The following is a 16,256-nucleotide window of genomic DNA, read 5'->3' as shown; positions in this document are numbered from 1 at the left end:
GATTTCTGATCAATTCTGAGTCACCAAAGCATCCTTGCTATTTTGTTCCAACTGCCATTTGTTAGGGACATTATGCCTGGTATTTAATGATGCTGCACTACAGAACTGAGGAAGCAGAAATGATTTTTAAAAGCCTTAGAAAATGACAGCACTTTAACATTAAGCATGAAAGGTGGCAGTTGACAAGATGACCAGGGACATAAAACTTTTGCGCTGGATCACACTATTTCTCTATGTTTTGCTGCTAGCAGAATTCTCTAGTTGGTATTAAAAGAAAAGGTTAAATTCTCTGCCACCAGCACACCAAGCCCTAAGAGTCCTTTCCCACCTCCCCACCTGCTTCTCTGATGCAAGAAATTTCATAATGTTGGTGCAATTTACTTAGCAATAAATATTTTTAAACTAATTCATCTAATAACCAGTCCATCTTAAAGGAGACCAGTCCTGGGTGTTCATTGGAAGGACTGATGTTAAGGCTGAAACTCCAATACTTCAGCTACCTCACGCGAAGAGTTGACTCATTGGAAAAGACCCTGATGATGGGAGGGATTGGGGGCAGGAGGAGAAGGGGACGACAGAGGATGAGATGGCCGGATAGCATCACTGACTCGATGCATATGAGTTTAGGTGAACTCTGGGAGTTGGTGAGGGACAGGGAGGCCTGGCGTGCTGCGATTCATGGGGTCGCAAAGATTCGGACACGACTGAGTGACTGAACTGAACTGAACTGAACCTAATGACTAGATTCCAGTTGACTTTGAAAAAAGGGTGGGGGGTGGTTAAAACAGAGAGATGTGGGGGGAACCTTAGCCAGCCTGAGGTCAAACCCAGAGAGGATTTCAGGGGAATTATCCTTTCTCTCCCTACCACCTCCTGCTGGGATCCCCCATTGACTGAAACCAGTCAGAGAATACAGATACTGAGTAGTCCTTACCTTCTATATAGGGTGTTGAAAAGCTGAAGTGGATCTAGGGGGCAAATGGAAGACATCCAGCTCACTGGGCTAAATGTGGCCAGGTGACCCACAAATGAGACAATGAGACATATGGGAAAGTCTTGTGGATGCTTCTGGAAAAGATTTTCTTCTCAGACTGTTACAGGAAGAAGGCTCTTCTCTTTCCTTCCTGCTAGGATGCTGTTGAGAGAATGTGATGTACTTCTTGGACTTCTGAAGCCACCTTTTGACCATGAGGGGATTGCAGAGAGAATTCCAAACAATCTTGAGATCAGGGAGCTACTAAAAAGTCTTGAAAAGTGAAAGTGTTAGTCACTCAGTTGTGATGGACTCTTGGTGGCCCCATGGACTGACTGTAGCCTGCCAGGCTCCTCTGGTAAGGGGGTTTCCTAGGCAAGTAGGAGTGGGTTGCCATTCCCTTCTCCAGGTCTTCTGCATTGCAGGTAGATTCTCTACCAACTGAGCCACCAGGGAAACCTAAGAAGTCTTAGGACCCCCCTCCAGCTCCAGATTTCTGGTTAAGCAAACAATAAATGTCCCTGTAGTTTAAAAAAAGAAGACAGAGGTTTTGATGAAGGATGAGAAATAAAGAAGAGAGCAGAGGAGGAACCTGGAGTAGGAAAACTGGAGAAGCCACCTCAAGAGACAGGGCTGGCAGCGCCTGAGCAAGGAGACTTGCAGATGGGCGGCATGTCTGGGACAGTTCAGAGGTCCCCGAGGTCAGGCTTACACTGCAATCAGCGACCTTGAATAAGCCAGTTAGCCTCTTTGCGCCTCAGTTTTGCCCTCTGCAAAATGGTTATGATAGTGACTTCCTCGTAGGACACAAGAACTAAACGGGGCAGGGCAAGGCAAGTAAAACATTTAGCGTAGTCTGACTCATTGTGGGCCCTCAGTAAAAGCTGGCAATTATTACCATCTTCTCAACATTTTCCCTCAACGTGGGGGGGGTGCCTAGGAGAAAGGGCAAAGAAGTCTGGCTACTCCCTTTCCCAGTCCGGACTCCAAACACGCAGTCCTCTGGCCGTTGAAGACTAAGGGCGCGCGCCCGGCTGGAGGCGGAGCCTGCCGTTCCCGCCTCGAGCGTGGCACCGCCCCTCCCTCCCACGCGGCCTCCTGGGCTTTTGGGGCCCTTTCCCCTCCCCCGACCTCCCGCGCTGTCTGCCCAGGCCTAGCTTCCAGCAGCCCCAGCGCCCGGCCGGATCGAGAGGCTTCGGAGGCCGGGCGCGGGCGGCGGTCCAGTGTTGCGGCCACCGGCTGCCCACCTGCCCACCTCAGCCCCCTCGGCACTGCCTCGGGAGCTTCAGCTGCCCCTTGCTTGTGCAGGTTTGCTCTGGAGGGTCAGCGGGCGGCGCTGCGGGGAGAAGGAGCGCTGGGAGAGTCAAGCCGGCCAGTCCCCGGTCTCCGGCCGCCGAGACCGCCCTCGCCCTTGGGAATCCTTGGCTACCAGACGGAAGGAAAGTAGGCGCCCGAGAGCCCGCTCCGCATTTTGATTCATCTCGGGCCCTGTAAGGGTCACATCTTGTGAAAATACCTGTAAAATCAATTTAACGTTCAGTGCAGCGTGTAAAGACAGCTCTAAGAATTTAAAAGACGCCTGAGTCAGAACATTTAAATGCTTGGGTCCTTGTAGCAGCGTTTTAACACGTCTGAGTGCAAAGGGTGGAGAATCGAGCCTGATTGCCCCCACCGTTCCCTCCCTGTAAGACTTTAAAAGGGTAAAGAAAATCACCCTAAAAACCCCAAGAGGGCCGTTTCCCTAGGGAGGGAAGAACAGCTGACTTTTTTGAAATTTGGGTTGGTCCTCATTTCCGTGAGTGAAGTTTGCGCCTGCAGAATTTATTTGCAGGCTTAGATCCTTGATAAACAGAATCGCTAAAACACTGAGCTTAACTAAGTAGTGGCGTTTGTTGACAAGTCGATTGTGTTATTAATTCTTAATGTCTCATCCAAGGCAGGAGTCGTTATCTCAGTTTTGCAGGTGGGAAAAAGTTTGGCACAAAAAAGCATTTCCCTTAAATTCACACAGAGGCAACTGGGCTGAGCTGCAAATTAAGTCTAAGTATTCCGACTCAGCTGCGTCCCCCTCTAGACCATGTTACAAAACAAATGAGTAGTTACTTTGATGTTACTCATAAAACCAGGAAGTAAACCAAATGTTCTGTGAACGTGAAGTGTTAAATCCTAATAACCTATGTTCTGCTTTGGGAGGCTCAGCTGCTCTTTAAGAGTTTGATACCTTACAGAGAAGCAGGTTGGAGCAAACAAAAAAAAAAGGGAGGTGGTGAGGGGGTGTAGGAAATAATGTCAAGGGAAAAGTTTTGTCTCTAGAGTCCAGACTGTGCCCATCCTTACCTCCTCTTTGTGTTGCTGGCATTCTTTTCCGTGTACTTGGTGTTCTGACGAAACACTGAGGGCTCACGTGTCCAGGCCTCAGCCATATGAACACACCTTCGCTTCCCTCTCCTGGCACTGACCTCCCTGTCAGTCTTCCTACCATGCTCTTTCCTCCAGGTGCTCTTTCCTAATGCTGTTATGTGAAAACCAGTTGTTTTCGTTCAAGTGTGGAATGGTGTGTCACTCTTGAAGGATGTTTCTAGAGTTAATGATCAAAAGCTACCAACAGATCTCAGATGAAAGGACAAGTTAAAGAAGCACAAGTAACTCTTGTGGAATTTGATAGCTGAGTTATTTGGAGGAAAAAAAACCAGACTGATTTCTCCCCCCTCCCCTTCCCCAGCTCACTCATAACTAGAAAGCAGCGGCTCAGTTTTAACCTTAGACATAATGGTAGGGGGGCAGGGGGGCATCCTTCTGTTTAGTGAATTGGAAAGTTTTCTTTCCCAAGGAGGATTCTTTTCAGACAGGACCCAGGATGTGTGATATAGTCCCTCCCTGTAAGAGGTGTTCCTCCTCCCCAGCTTGTAGACAACAGAAATTTGAACCCAAGGTAGTTGTCTCTCTGGGGCAGCCAAGCCAGTTTATTTATCTCTTTGCTTTCTTTTACTCAGTTAGACAGATAAGAATCACTAGAAAAGCAGATGGCATCCGGGGATTTCTGCTCGCCTGGAGAAGGGATGGAAATGCTACAACAAGGTAAGGGCAGCCATTTGCAAGAGGTTTGAAGAATTATCCAGAGTGGGTTTTTTTTTTTTTTTAAGTAACTGATTAATTTTGGCTGTGCTGGATCTTCATTGCTGCATGTGGTCTTTCTCCAGTTGGGGTGCAAGGACTTCTCACTGCGGTGGCCTCTTGTTGCAGAACATGGGCTCTAGGGCATGTAGGCTTCAGAAGTTGTGGCACATGGCTTAGTTGCCCTGAGGCATGTGGAATCTTCCCAGACCAGGGATTGAACTCATGGCCAGATTGCTAACCATTGGACCACCAGGGAAGTCCCCAAATGGTGTTATCTAGGGTATTGTCTTCTATAATAAAAAGGGGAAATTCCTTGGTGGTTCAGTGATTAGGACCTGGCACTTTCACTGCTGTGGCCCATGTTCAACCCCTGGTTGGGGAACTAAGATGTCTCGAGGTGTGGCCAAAAAAATAAAAGGATTGATAATGTTCACCAGTACGGTTTCTCTCACAGAAGCCTAAGTTCCTAGGGAAACTAGAATCCTTGAAGATTCTAAACACTCTCTTATTGAAAGACAGATTATACAAACGCCTGTTCAGTACCTGCTAGTGCAATAGACTAAAATTTCAAGATGTTCCCATGCTGTGTTAGCAAGCATATCCTCATGACAAGGGTGGCGAGTGAACTTTTGAAAGCTGTGTCTTGAATTTTCTCATATCTTATCCTCTAAAATCTCAGAATCCTTCCATATTTGAATTCTTTGCCTGTTTCAGATGTTTTCTCTATCTTGAGTCCTTTGAAAATGTAAATCTTCTATATTTTGACCATTTCCATATTGAGTTTTTAATGCCTTGGGAGGAAAAAAAAGAGACTTTTAATTTTCTAAAAGGACTTTGGTATGATGGTCCAGAGAATTAAAATGTGTTTGGTATGTGAAAGTAAAATAGAAGACCCCAGCAGAAAGCATGTGGGAAACAGATGGAAAAAAAAGCCCCTTGAGCATATGGAATCTGGCTATGATAAACTTAGACAACAGATTAAAAAGTAGCGACATCACTTTGCTGACAAAAGTCTGTCTAGTCAAAGCTATGGTTTGTCCAGTAGTCATGTATAGATGTGAGAGTTGGACCATAAAGAAGGCTGAGAGCCAAAGAATTGATGCTTTCAAATTGTGGTACTAGAGAAGACTCTTGAGAATCCCTTGGACTGCACAGAAATCAAACCAATCAATCCTAAAGGAAATCAACCTTGAGTATTCACTGGAAGGACTGTTGCTGAAGCTCCAATACTTTGGCCACCCGATGTGAAGAGCTGACTCAAAGGAAAAGACCCTGATGCTGGGAAAGATTGAAGGCAAAGGGAGAAGGGGGTGGCAGAGAATGAGATGGTTAGATAGCATCACTGACTCAAAAGACATGAATTTGAGCAAACTCTGGGAGACAGTGGAGAATAGAGGAGCCTGGCGTGCTGCAGTCCATGGGGTCATAAAGAGTCAGACATGACTTAGCAATTGAGCAACAACCTGGCTTCTTGCACTTTTTCTCGTGTGTGTACTGTTCTGCATCTACGTGGGGTACTCAGTCTATTTACAATAAGGAGAATTTGGTTAGTTAAATTTTTTATTTATTCTTAAGAATATACCCTCTCTCAATCTTGCTTATGCAACCAGAGGTTATATCCCAAGTTGGAACTGTACATGTGTTGTTTTTTTTCCATCCCCCAAAACTCTAGTTATTTTGTATGAATGAGGCATTTTAGGTAGTGTGGTGAGTCCTACCAAAGAGTCCCTTGTTCTTGTTTCTCTTTGTCTAATATTTTCCAACTGTATTTCCATTTTCTAGGATCTTAGCTTTTTTTAAGGCTCGTTCTCTAATTCTTGATTAACGCCCTTGTATATGATATAAATGCTTGTTACTTTGAGAACTGCCTTTAGTTTATTTGTGGATTTTTAAATATTTTACTTGTGCCACAAGGCTTGAGGGATCTTAGTTCCTTGACCAGGGATTGAACCCCAGGCCCTTGACAGTGAAAGTATGAAGTTCTAACCATTGGACAGCCAGTGAATTCCCTATTTTTAAAAAAATTTCATTTGATTTAGAAAACTTCCCTACCAGAAACCTAAGGGTTTTTTGGAAGTGAGTATTAAGCTGAGAGTTATGCTCAATTATGGGGACTTCCCAGGTGGCTCAGTGGTAAAGAATCTGCCTGCCAATGCAGAAGCCTGGGGAGATGCTGCCTCTAACTCTGGGTTGGGAGAATCCCCTGGAGTAGGCAATGGCAACCCACTCCAGTATTCTTGCTTGGGAAATTCCATAGACAGAGGAGCCTGGCGGGTTATAGTCCATGAGGTCGCAATGAATCCTCGTGACTGAGCATGAGTATGTGCACTGAACATGGACATAACTGAGTTACTGACCCTTCCCTTCCCGTATCTTATGCTCAATTATATAAATTGAATCCATACTGCTATCTTTGCTTTTTGGTCCCTATGGGGAACGTCTCATTAAGTGTGCAGCAAACAGCTTCCTCCTTGTAACATGAGTGAAGAGGACCTGTTACAGAACCCACACTTCAGCCAACTACTGCTGAGTCTCTCACAACACGTGGATGAGAGTGGTTTAAGCCTCACGCTGGCAAAGGAGCAGGCTCAGGTAAGGGCCCTGGGAGAAGGGCTGACTGGGAGGAAGAAAAAGATCTTCTGAGAGAGAGGGGCTCCCACCTGGGATTTTTTCGGTTTTCTAGGCATGGAAGGATGTTCGACTGCATAAGACAACGTGGTTAAGGTCTGAGATTTTACACAGAGTCATTCAAGAGCTACTTGTGGACTACTATGTGAAGACACAAGATACAGATTTAACTTCTGAGGACAGAAAGGTGAGGCAGGAAGCAGGAAGTAAGTGCTGGTAGCCGCTGTGGGAATGGCAGGGACAGCTGTGGCTTCCTTTGATTCTATGATATGGGGGAAATAGGAGTTTTGAGTAACGGGTATCAAGAAAGACAGGGACTGTAGTTATGGGGAGAGAGGTGAGGGTGTTGTCAGGGTTTTGAAAAGGAAGATTGACAGGAGAAAGCACTGGCGGCTAGAAAGTTATCTGAAGGGAATGACATGTTTGAGGACTTTGAAAATATGTGAAGAGCTGCTCATGAGGATGGAGGAGGTGGAATGGGAACAGTTTTATAGTAACTTCTTTTTGCTTTTTACTCTCTCTCCCAGTTTCATGAGACCCTTGAAGAGCGGCTACTCGTGACCGAGCTGACGCGGCTCTTAGGTCCCAGCCAGGAGCGGGAGGCGCCTCCACTTCTAGGGCTGGAGAAGGCAGACCTTCTGGAGCTCATGCCACCCTCAGAGGTTAGGGGCTGGGGGGACAGGTATTGGGACCAAAGAAGGGAAATGGCTTAAATTCTCCCATGGAGTGAAACATTTCGTGGTTAAACTTTCCGTGAGAATGATACTTGTTCATGGTGGTAGAACTTAAGTAAATAGGAAAGAAAAAAACATTACAAGGAAGAAAGTAAGAGCTGAAGTACTAAATCTAGAAATAAATGCAGTATTATTATGTATAACTTGACATATTGGGTTGGCCAAAAAGTTCATTTGGGTTTCTCCATGAGATGTTGTGGAAAAACTCGAACAAACTTTTTGGCTAACCCAATAAATGGTATTATACCTCCTGTGCATATATAGAATATAATCTGTTTTCACTCAATATATTTTGGACTTCTTTTCAAGTATATGATTATTTTCAAATATATATTACTTTTCAAATTACTGTAAACAAGATGATACCCTCTTAGGCACTCTTTTTTTTTTTTTAATTGAAGTATAGTTGATTTATAGTGTTGTGTTAGTTTAAGGTATGCAGAAAAGTGATTCAGTTAAGCCTTATATTCAATTCTTTCTCAGATTCTTTTCCCTTAAGGGTTACTATAAAATATTGGAGTTCCCTGGGCCATATGTAGGTCCTTGTTGGTAATGTATTTTATATATAGTAGTATGTATATGAAAATCCCAAGATCCTAATTTATTCCTCTCCTCTTCCTAAAGCACTCTCTGCACAGTATCCAGGCATATAGTTAGTGCTCAGTGTCCTTATTATATATCACCAGTTTTAATCACAGATGGATTTCGTTGTACAGATGTAGCATAATTTGCTCACCCTTATTGATGGATATTAATTTAAGGTTGTCTCCCCATTTTTGCTGGTAGAAACCACAATGATAGGAATGTACTAGTTCATACTTGTCTTTGTGTGATTATTCAAGTGTTAGTGCTTAAAGTGGGATCACCAGGTCACAGGCTAGGCACATAGAACATGCTGGTACATATTGCCAAACTGCAGAGAGGCACTTCCAGTGCCCTAGGTCCCCACATTTTCATCAGCATGGGATCTTGACAGCCTCTGTAGTCTTTGCTAACATTAATCTCCCTGGTGACTTGAAATTAAATCTCCCTGATGACTCTCGATGCATTTTCTTTGGTTATCATTGAGATTGTTATCATCACGTATTCATTGACTGGATCTTCCAAGTTCCGGCTGTCTGTCTGCGTCTCCCCCTTCTCTTCTGTGGCTGCAGGATTTTGTGTGGATGAGAGCCCGGCTCCCACTGGAAGTGGAGGAGCAGCTCAAGAAGAAATGCTTCACTGTGCTCTGCTACCACAATCCCAGTTCAGGTGCGTGCCGGCTGTGTCCTGTTCACAGCTGGCCTTCAGGGTTCCTGGTCTGCTCTTTTGAGAATAATGTGTTTGAATTTTAGATTTGGGACAGAAGCTGGGAAGCATTGGAAATGCTTACTTTTTTGTTCCCTTGCTGGTAGAATAAGAGTGAGGAATTCTGTGTGGACTCCCTTCATTCGGCCAGGTGCTGAGTGGCAGTGTCCTCTTGCTACAAGGAAGGATGAGTTCTTCTTAAGAGAATCAGAATGAAATAGGGAGGAAAGTTCAGGCTAATAGGTATCCACCTTGTCTTTGTTGTTTAGATGCTAAGTTGTGTCCGACTCTTTGCAACCCCAAGGACTGTTGCCCACCAGGCTCCTCTGTCCACTTCCCAGGCAAGGATCCTGGAGTGGGTTGCCATTTCCTTCTCCAGGGGATCTTCCCCACCCAGGGATGGAACCCACATCTTCTGCATTGGCAGGCAGATTCTTTACCGCAGAGCCACCAGGGAAGCCTCTGGTTTTGTCTTTATTTCTGTGATTTAAGAATCAAGGGCCACATTTGGAATTCACAGTAAGAATGAAAGTGAAGTCACTCAGTTGTGTGTGGCTATTTGTGACCGCCAGGCTCCTTTGTCCATGGAATTCTTCAGGCAAGAATACCTTTCTCCAGGGGATCTTCCTGACCCAAGGATTGAACCCCGGTCTCCTGCATTGCAGGTAGATGGAGAGAACTTAATTATGAGAACTGGGCTGTTTTTATCAGGCCATCAGAAGAAAACCTGTAAGGAAGACAGAATCTGTAGGGCTGGATGCATGAGAGGGGTACTGAGATATGGCTTTCAAAAGGCAGGAGCAGTTAGGGTTTTCCTATCCAGCATTCTGTTTCTTTGCCCAGATTTGGACAGTGAAACCCTGAAAGCAGCAAAGGTCTGGAACCTCGCTGAGGTTCTGGCAGGTGAGAAGCAGCAGTGCCAGGCTGCCAAGAGCCAGCAGAAGGAGCAGGTGGTGCTGCTGGAGAAGAAGAGTACCACTTACTCCCAGGTCTGGCAGGGCAGTGGGGTGGCCTCCCTTCTCTTTTACTCTGACCCCAGGGGCCCCTCTAGGGAAGCCAGGGATTTTTTTTGGCCATGCCGAGTGGCATATGGATCTTCCTCAACCAGGCATCGAACCCGTGCCCCCTGCAGTAGGAGCACTGAATCTTAATCACTGGACCATCAGGGAATTCCAAAGCCAGGGATTTCTGATCTGCCTTCTTTTCTGCTGTCTTGTGGCTGCCCTCTTCCTCCTGCCTCCTGGGGGCTCAGGTGCTACTTCGCTGCCTGGCCTTGCTGCAGAGGCTTCTTCAGGAGCACCGGCTGAAGACTCAGTCTGAGCTGGACCGCATCAATGCCCAGTACCTGGAGATCAAGTGCAGCGCCATGATCCTTAAGCTGCGGTGAGCTGTGGCCTCTGTGGATCTGAGAGACTCCATCTCACACCCCACCCCTCCAACCCTCTCCCTCATCGCTTTCCTCTCTGCCGTGCCTGACACCCTGTGGGTGTGCAGTAAATGTCACATAGCGCTGTTAGCCTTTGGATTACTCTAAAGCTGTCAGCATTCTTGGGTCTTTCATTTTAAAGCCTTCTGAAATAGATGCTTTACTGTGAGCTAAATTGCTCAGGAATTTGGAACGACTTTGCTTATCTTGTCACTGCTCAACCTGTACGTTGACCATGGGCAGGTCCTGTGTCCCGTTCCTAAGTCTGCTGCTGTCCAGGATCCTCAGCTTGACATTTCTTTCCTCCCCTGGTCAGGATGGAAGAGCTAAAGATTTTGTCTGACACTTACACTGCTGAGAAAGTGGAAGTTCATCGTCTCATTAGGTGAGAACTCCCCAAAGCCTGATAGAGCTCTTCCACACACCCCGCACCCTCCAGACTCATTCATTTTTGTGCCTTCCCATTTCTGTGTACTTTCTGAGGAGCCAGATCCTTATATTGTATCTCCTGTGCCTGGGTTCTTAGGGACCGTTTGGAGGGGGCCATTCGCCTACAAGAGCAGGACATGGAGAAGTCCCGACAGGTCCTGAACACATATGAGGTCCTCGGGGAGGAGTTTGACAAGCTGGTGAAAGAGTACACCCAACTCAAGCAGGCGACTGAGAACAAGCGCTGGACCCTCCAGGAGTTCAACAAGGCCTACCGCTAAGGGTGGGTGGAGCCAGGAGGTGTGGCTTCTGCAGAGGAACCATCTCCTTGTCTTCCTGCTGAAAGGACCACCTCCACCAGAGGCCACCTTCACTCAAGGGCGTGTGGGGACACTTGTCCAAAACACTACAGTCCTTTAGGCACTCTTCTGGTTTTCCTTCCTTGTTTACAATGACTGAGTCTCTTCTAGAAAATGTAATAGGTTTGTATCATTTTATGTGATTTGTGTCAGCCCTGTATCCTATTTGATTATCTCCTAAATAAAGTGATGATGTTGTACCTTAGGACTTTAGTCATTTTTGTTTGGACAAAGATAGAAAAAGAACATCAAAGTCTATATGGATAAGGAGTGAGACTTGAGTGCATGCAGAGATGGCTTCCTAATGCTTACTGGAAGGGTGAGGGGTAAAAGGGCCAGCCTGGCATGTGGGGTTTTAGAGGCTTCATTCTTAGACAGCAGAAGTGGACTAAAACTGGGCTTGCTCTTGAAGAATTAGTCTCCAGACTAGTACTAGACGCTCAGATGGATAGGATACTATTCTGTCACTATGGCTGTAAGTGGGGCAGGTATAAAGCTGCTGGGCACCCAGCTAGGTTACAGGAAGGGACACAAGGCATTTGTGTTCTCGCTTCCCTCTGATGTGGTTTGAGGGTTACTTCTTTCTCTGAGAGCAGAGTGTGGGAGAAGATTACCCTGAGGAACCAAGTTCCCTGGTCTGTTTAGCTTAGGAAAAGGCAGGGCCCTGACTGGTGGGGACTACAGGGGACTTCCCTGGTGGTCCAGTGGTTGAGACTACATGCTTGCACTCTAAGAGGCGTGGGTTCAATCCCTGGTTGGGGCCCACTTCAAAAAAAATCTGAACAGGAAATAAAGATGTCAGTTTAAAAAAAAATGCCACAGTTGGGGGTTGCTGTAAGCAGAAGCCCAAGACCACCCTCATTTAGAAGGCCCTACTCAGCTTCTCAAACCACTTTCCAGGGAGACTGTCTCAAGATGCTCTTCTGCTAAGATCATATAATGATGGTTTTGGATTGATCATAGGTAAAATTAAGGTCTTTGACTCAGCTTTAAATTTTTCTGTAAATTGTGCTTGCTTCCATTTATCTGTAAGTGCTGGCCCACACAAAATGAACAAGCAATTACGTTGTATGGTCAGGCCATTCAAGATAGCTGTTCCCTTGCTTTCTGTACCTTCCCTGCCTGACCAGTCCCTGCTTCACCGGCACCCGACTCACAAGAACCTGCTTACCCCTTAGATCAGAAGGGCTCCGCCTAATAGCTTATTAAAGAAAAACATCTGCCTTTCTAGGTTGTTAACCTGAGGGGCTGGGAGGGATGCGGCCCAGCTACTGGTTTCCCTGGTAACTGATGAGCCAGCCTGACTTAATTCCCCCTATAAATGATAATCTTAGTGAGGGCTGCTGTCATGTCCAGCCTGCCCTCTGCCATTGCAGGGGTGGGGGGTGTTTCTCTGGCACCCTTGGCTGTGGATGTGTAAGATTCCCTGTCCAAGAAGCCATTGATGTCTCTGTCACTGTCTCCGGGCTCTTTTCTTTGGTTTCAAGGCTGGGCTACTACGAGGCTTGCAGGCCTGTGAGGTCAGCCCAATACCGATTAATGTAAAAACTCTAAAATAGTCCATATTGCTTAGTTATATGTATAATTTTTAACCTGTTTCAGGGAAATGTTTTCAAACCTACAGAAAATTTGAAAGAATAGTATGATAAGCACCAGGATACTCTATTCTTCAATTTTTATTTTTAAACTTTTAAAATGTTTTTATTTTTTGGTTGCTCCACATAGCATGTGGGATCTTAGTTTGAACCTGTGCCCCCTCAATTGGAAACACAGGGTCTTACCTGGACCACCAAGGAAGTTTCTTTCTTCACTTTTTAAGTTATAGTTGATTTATAATGTTGTGTTAATTCAAGTGTACAGTAAAAAGTGATTCAGCCTTCCTGTTCTATACAGTTGGTCCTTCTTTTTTTTAAAATCTATTTTACACATATAGTAGTGTGTATCTGTTAATCCCAAACTCCTAATTTATTTCCTCCCCCTTTCCCTTTGATAACCATATGACTGTTTTCTACATCTTTGAGTCTGTCTCTGTTTTGTAAATAAGTTCATTTGGATCACTGTTTTAGATTTCACAAATAAATAATATCATGATATTTGTCTTTCTCTTTCCAACTTACTTCACTTAGCATGATAATCTCTAAGTCTATCCATGTTGCTACAAATGTCATTTTTCATTCATTCTTTTTTATGGCTGAGTAATATTTACATGTTGGCTATTGTAAATAGAGCTCCTATGAACATTGGGGTACATGTATCTTTTCTTTCTTTTTTTTAAAATTCATTTTACTGCACTGGATCTTAGTTGTGGCCCTCGAACTCTTAGTTGTGGCACGTGGGATCTAGTTCGCTGACCAGGGATCGAACCTAGGCCCCCTGCATTGGGAGTGTGGAGTCTTAGCCACTGGACCACCAAGGAAGTCCCACGTGTATCTTTTTTAATTAGAGTTTTCATCTTTTCAGATATATGCACAGGAATGGGATTGATGGATCATATGGTAACTCTATTCTTAGTTTTTAAAGGAATTTCCATACTCGTCTCCCCAGTGGCTGGTATCAATCTACATTCCTACCAAAAGCACAAGAAGTTTCCCTTTTCTCCACACCCTCTCCAGCATTTATTGTTTGTAGATTTTTTGATGATGGCCATTCTGACTGTGTGAGATGATACCTCATTGTAGTTTTGGTTTGTATTTCTCTAATAATTAGCAATATTGAGCATCTTTTCATGGCACCAGGATACTCAACCTATATTCAACGACTAACATTTTGCTTTTCTTTCTCTCCCTCTTTCGTCTCTTCCCTCCTCTCTTTTTATGGTGATTTAGTTGCTAAATTGTGTCCAACTTTTTACAACCCCATGGACTGTAGCTGACCAGGCTCCTCTGTCCATGGGATTCTCCAGGCAAGAGTGCTGGAGTAGGTTGCAGGTTCCTTCTCCAGGGGATCTTCCCCACCCAGGGATTGAACCTGGGTCAACTGCATTTCAAGCAGGATTCTTTATCAACTGAACCACCAGGGAAGCCCACTCTCTCTTTATAGATAGAGTTATGTAGACTTTTTTTTTTTCCTGAACCATTTTATAATAAATTGAAGACATTCTGACATTTCATTCTGTAAACATTTAAGCAGGCAACTCCTAAAAATAAGGGCACTCCCTGTATAACTAATAAAATGGTGGTCCAGTGGTTAAGACGCTGCACTTCCACTACAGGGGGCTTGGGTTCGATCCCTAGTTTGGGAATTAAGATCTTGAGCACTGCAGCCAAGAACTAGAGAAAAAAATCAATAATTTCATAATAGTTATTATTTCAGGTCATATTTAGATTTCTCTAGTTTTTTTTCTTGGTCTAGGTTCTAATAAAGATTCATACATAACATTTGGATATTCAGTTCAGTTCAGTTGCTCAGTCGTGTCCAACTCTTTGTGATCCCATGAACTGCAGCACGCCATGCCTCCCTGTCCATCACCAACTCCCTGAGCCTATCCAAACTCATGTCCACTGAGTCAGTGATGTCATCCAACCATCTCATCCTCTGTCGGCCCCTTCTCCTGCCCTCAATCTTTCCCAGCATCAGGGTCTTTTCAAATGAGTCAGCTCTTTGCATCAGGTGGCCAAAGTATTGGAGTTTCAGCTTCAACATCAGTCCTTCCAAAGAACACCAGGACTGATCTCCTTTAGGATGGACTGGCTGGATCTCCTTGCAGTCCAAGGGACTCTCAAGAGTCTTCTCCAACACCACAGTTCAAAAGCATCAATTCTTTGGCGCTCAGCTTTCTTTATAGTCCAACTCTCACATCCACACATGACTACTGGAAAAACCATAGTCTTGACTAGACGGACCTTTGTAGGCAAATGTCTCTGCTTTTGAATATGCTATCTATGTTGGTCATAACTTTGCTTCCAAGGAGTAAGCGTCTTTTAATTTCATGGCTGCAGTCACCATCTGCAGTGATTTTGGAGCCCAAAAAAATAAAGTCTGACACTGTTTCCACTGTTTCCCCATCTATTTGCCATGAAGTGATGGGACCAGATACCATGATCTTAGTTTTCTGAACGTTGAGCTTTAAGCCAACTTTCTCACTCTCCTCTTTCACTTATCAGGGTGGTGTCATCTGCATATATGAGGTTATTGTTATTTCTCCTGGCAATCTTGACTCCAGCTTGTGCTTCTTCCAGTCCAGCATTTTTCATGATGCACTTTGCATATAAGTTAAATACACAGGGTGACAATATACAGCCTTGACATACTCCTTTTCCTATTTGGAACCAGTCTGTTTTTCCATGTCCAGTTCTAACTGTTGCTTCCTGACCTGCATACAGATTTCTCAAGAGGCAGGTCAGGTGGTCTGGTATTCCCATGTCTGTCAAAATTTTCCATAGTTTATTGTGATCCACACAGTCAAAGGCTTTGGCATAGTCAATAAAGCAGAAATACATGTTTTTCTGGAACTCTCTTGCTTTTTCGATGATCCAGCGAATGTTGGCAATTTGATCCCTGGTTCCTCTGCCTTTTCTAAAACCAGCTTGAACATCAGGGAGTTCACGGTTCACGTATTGCTGAAGCCTGGCTTGGAGAAGTTTGAGCATTACTTTACTAGCGTGTGAGATGAGTGCAATTGTGTGGTAGTTTGAGCATTCTTTGGCATTGCCTTTCTTTGGGACTGGAATGAAAACTGACCTTTTCCAGTCCTGCAGCCACTGCTGAGTTTTCCAAATTTTTGGGCATTTTGAGTGCAGCACTTGCACAGCATCATCTTTCAGGATTTGAAACAGCTCAACTGGAATTCCATCACCTCCACTAGCTTTGTTCGTAGTCATGCTTTCTAAGGCCCACTTGACTTCACATTCCAGGATGTCTGGCTCTAGGTGAGTGATCACACCATCATGGTTATCTGGGTCGTGAAGATCTTTTTTTGTGCAGTTCTTCTGTGTATTCTTGCCACCTCTTCTTCATATCTTTTGCTCCTGTCAGGTCCATACCATTTCTGTCCTTTCTTGAGCTCATTTTTGCATGAAATGTTCCCTTGGTATCTCTAATTTTCTTGAAGAGATCTCTAGTCTTTCCCATTCTATTGTTTCCTCTATTTCTTTGCTTTGATCGCTGAGGAAGGCTTTTCTTATCTCTCCTTGCTATTCTTTGAAACTCTGCACTCAAATGGGTATATCTTTCCTTTTCTCCTTTGCTTTTCACTTCTCTTCTTTTCACAGCTATATGTAAGGCCTCCTCAGACAGCCATTTTGCTTTTTTGCATTTCTTTTTCTTGGGGATGGTCTTGATCCCTATCTCCTGTACAATATTAG

The 16,256-nt window shown here is 44.7% G+C and overlaps 1 protein-coding gene across 4 annotated transcripts; it reads left to right on the top strand.

Moving 5' to 3' along the window:
• Positions 1-1,993: 1,993 nt before the first annotated feature.
• On the top strand, positions 1,994-12,841 carry HAUS4 (HAUS augmin like complex subunit 4). Of its 4 annotated transcripts, none has more exons than XM_040227226.1 (10): positions 1,994-2,463; positions 3,975-4,051; positions 6,540-6,682; positions 6,774-6,905; positions 7,246-7,380; positions 8,607-8,703; positions 9,583-9,728; positions 9,992-10,122; positions 10,482-10,550; positions 10,692-12,841. In XM_040227226.1, exons 2-10 carry the CDS (start codon positions 3,997-3,999, stop codon positions 10,873-10,875), a joined length of 1,092 nt encoding a protein of 363 aa, XP_040083160.1. In that variant the 5' UTR covers positions 1,994-2,463; positions 3,975-3,996; the 3' UTR covers positions 10,876-12,841. The 4 variants fall into 4 exon arrangements, with proteins under 4 accessions (XP_040083160.1, XP_040083163.1, XP_040083162.1 ...); XM_040227229.1 differs by having other exon boundaries at positions 2,062-2,416; XM_040227228.1 differs by having other exon boundaries at positions 2,083-2,463; positions 3,967-4,051.
• The last annotated feature ends 3,415 nt before the right edge of the window (positions 12,842-16,256 follow it).

This window comes from Oryx dammah, unplaced genomic scaffold, assembly GCF_014754425.2.
Source record: "Oryx dammah isolate SB20612 unplaced genomic scaffold, SCBI_Odam_1.1 HiC_scaffold_26, whole genome shotgun sequence".
Lineage (NCBI taxonomy): Eukaryota > Metazoa > Chordata > Mammalia > Artiodactyla > Bovidae > Oryx > Oryx dammah.
Note: the sequence above shows the minus strand (reverse complement) of the source record. Positions and strands in the feature narration are given on the sequence as shown.